The sequence below is a fragment of the Trypanosoma equiperdum genome (genome assembly GCF_001457755.1).
Source record: "Trypanosoma equiperdum strain OVI genome assembly, contig: ctg_1394, whole genome shotgun sequence".
In the NCBI taxonomy this organism is placed as follows: domain Eukaryota; phylum Euglenozoa; class Kinetoplastea; order Trypanosomatida; family Trypanosomatidae; genus Trypanosoma; species Trypanosoma equiperdum.
The window spans coordinates 4,525-5,106 of NW_027123387.1; the positions used below are offsets into that span (position 1 = coordinate 4,525).

Here is a 582-nt window from a genome sequence, read left to right on the forward strand (position 1 = left end):
CTTCCCCTGCAGGTGCATCGTCAGGAACTGCTTGAGTGTGCACTTCATTGTGTAGTATGGGTACTGGGGTGATTTTTGCAAGAGAGGTGTCGCCGTTATCGTGCCGTTCTTCAGCTTCCGTTTCACTGCCGTGGCGTGCGCATATGCCAAACCAGCGAGTACCACTGCTTGTACACACTGCTCTATCGACCACACACATAGTCCCTTCCCTCTCTTCGCCTTCTGTGTGGCGGCCCACGCGAGGACGCTTCCGCGGTCTCTTCCCATCGTCCCCTTCTGCTGAATCCAATGATCCACTTCCCTCGCCCTGTGACTGAGCTTCTGCCCTCACTACCTTTCGCTTCGGCTTGACGCGTGGCTGAGGACGCAATGACTCGTCGTGACCCTGGTGCTTGGTCAGCAGGCGTCGCAGTAACCATCTGTAATGATATTGCTTTCTACAAATGGGACAAGCCACTGTAGAAGACTGCTCCGCCAGGTTCTAGTCTCCCGAGTTCATGTTCGAGGTTGGCTCACACTTGTGCCTGAAGGGCCATTTCTTGCCTTTGAAGACGCGTTGGCACCTCTGGTATACAAATTCCT

At 54.5% G+C, this 582-nt stretch overlaps 1 pseudogene across 1 annotated transcript in view; it reads right to left on the minus strand.

The window, feature by feature from the left end:
• Positions 1-122: 122 nt before the first annotated feature.
• Positions 123-582, minus strand: part of TEOVI_000790400:pseudogene — a 1,106-nt pseudogene continuing 646 nt past the window's right edge. The window contains 2 exon segments of the mRNA in view: positions 123-212; positions 218-469. Coding sequence covers positions 123-212; positions 218-469 — 342 coding nt within the window.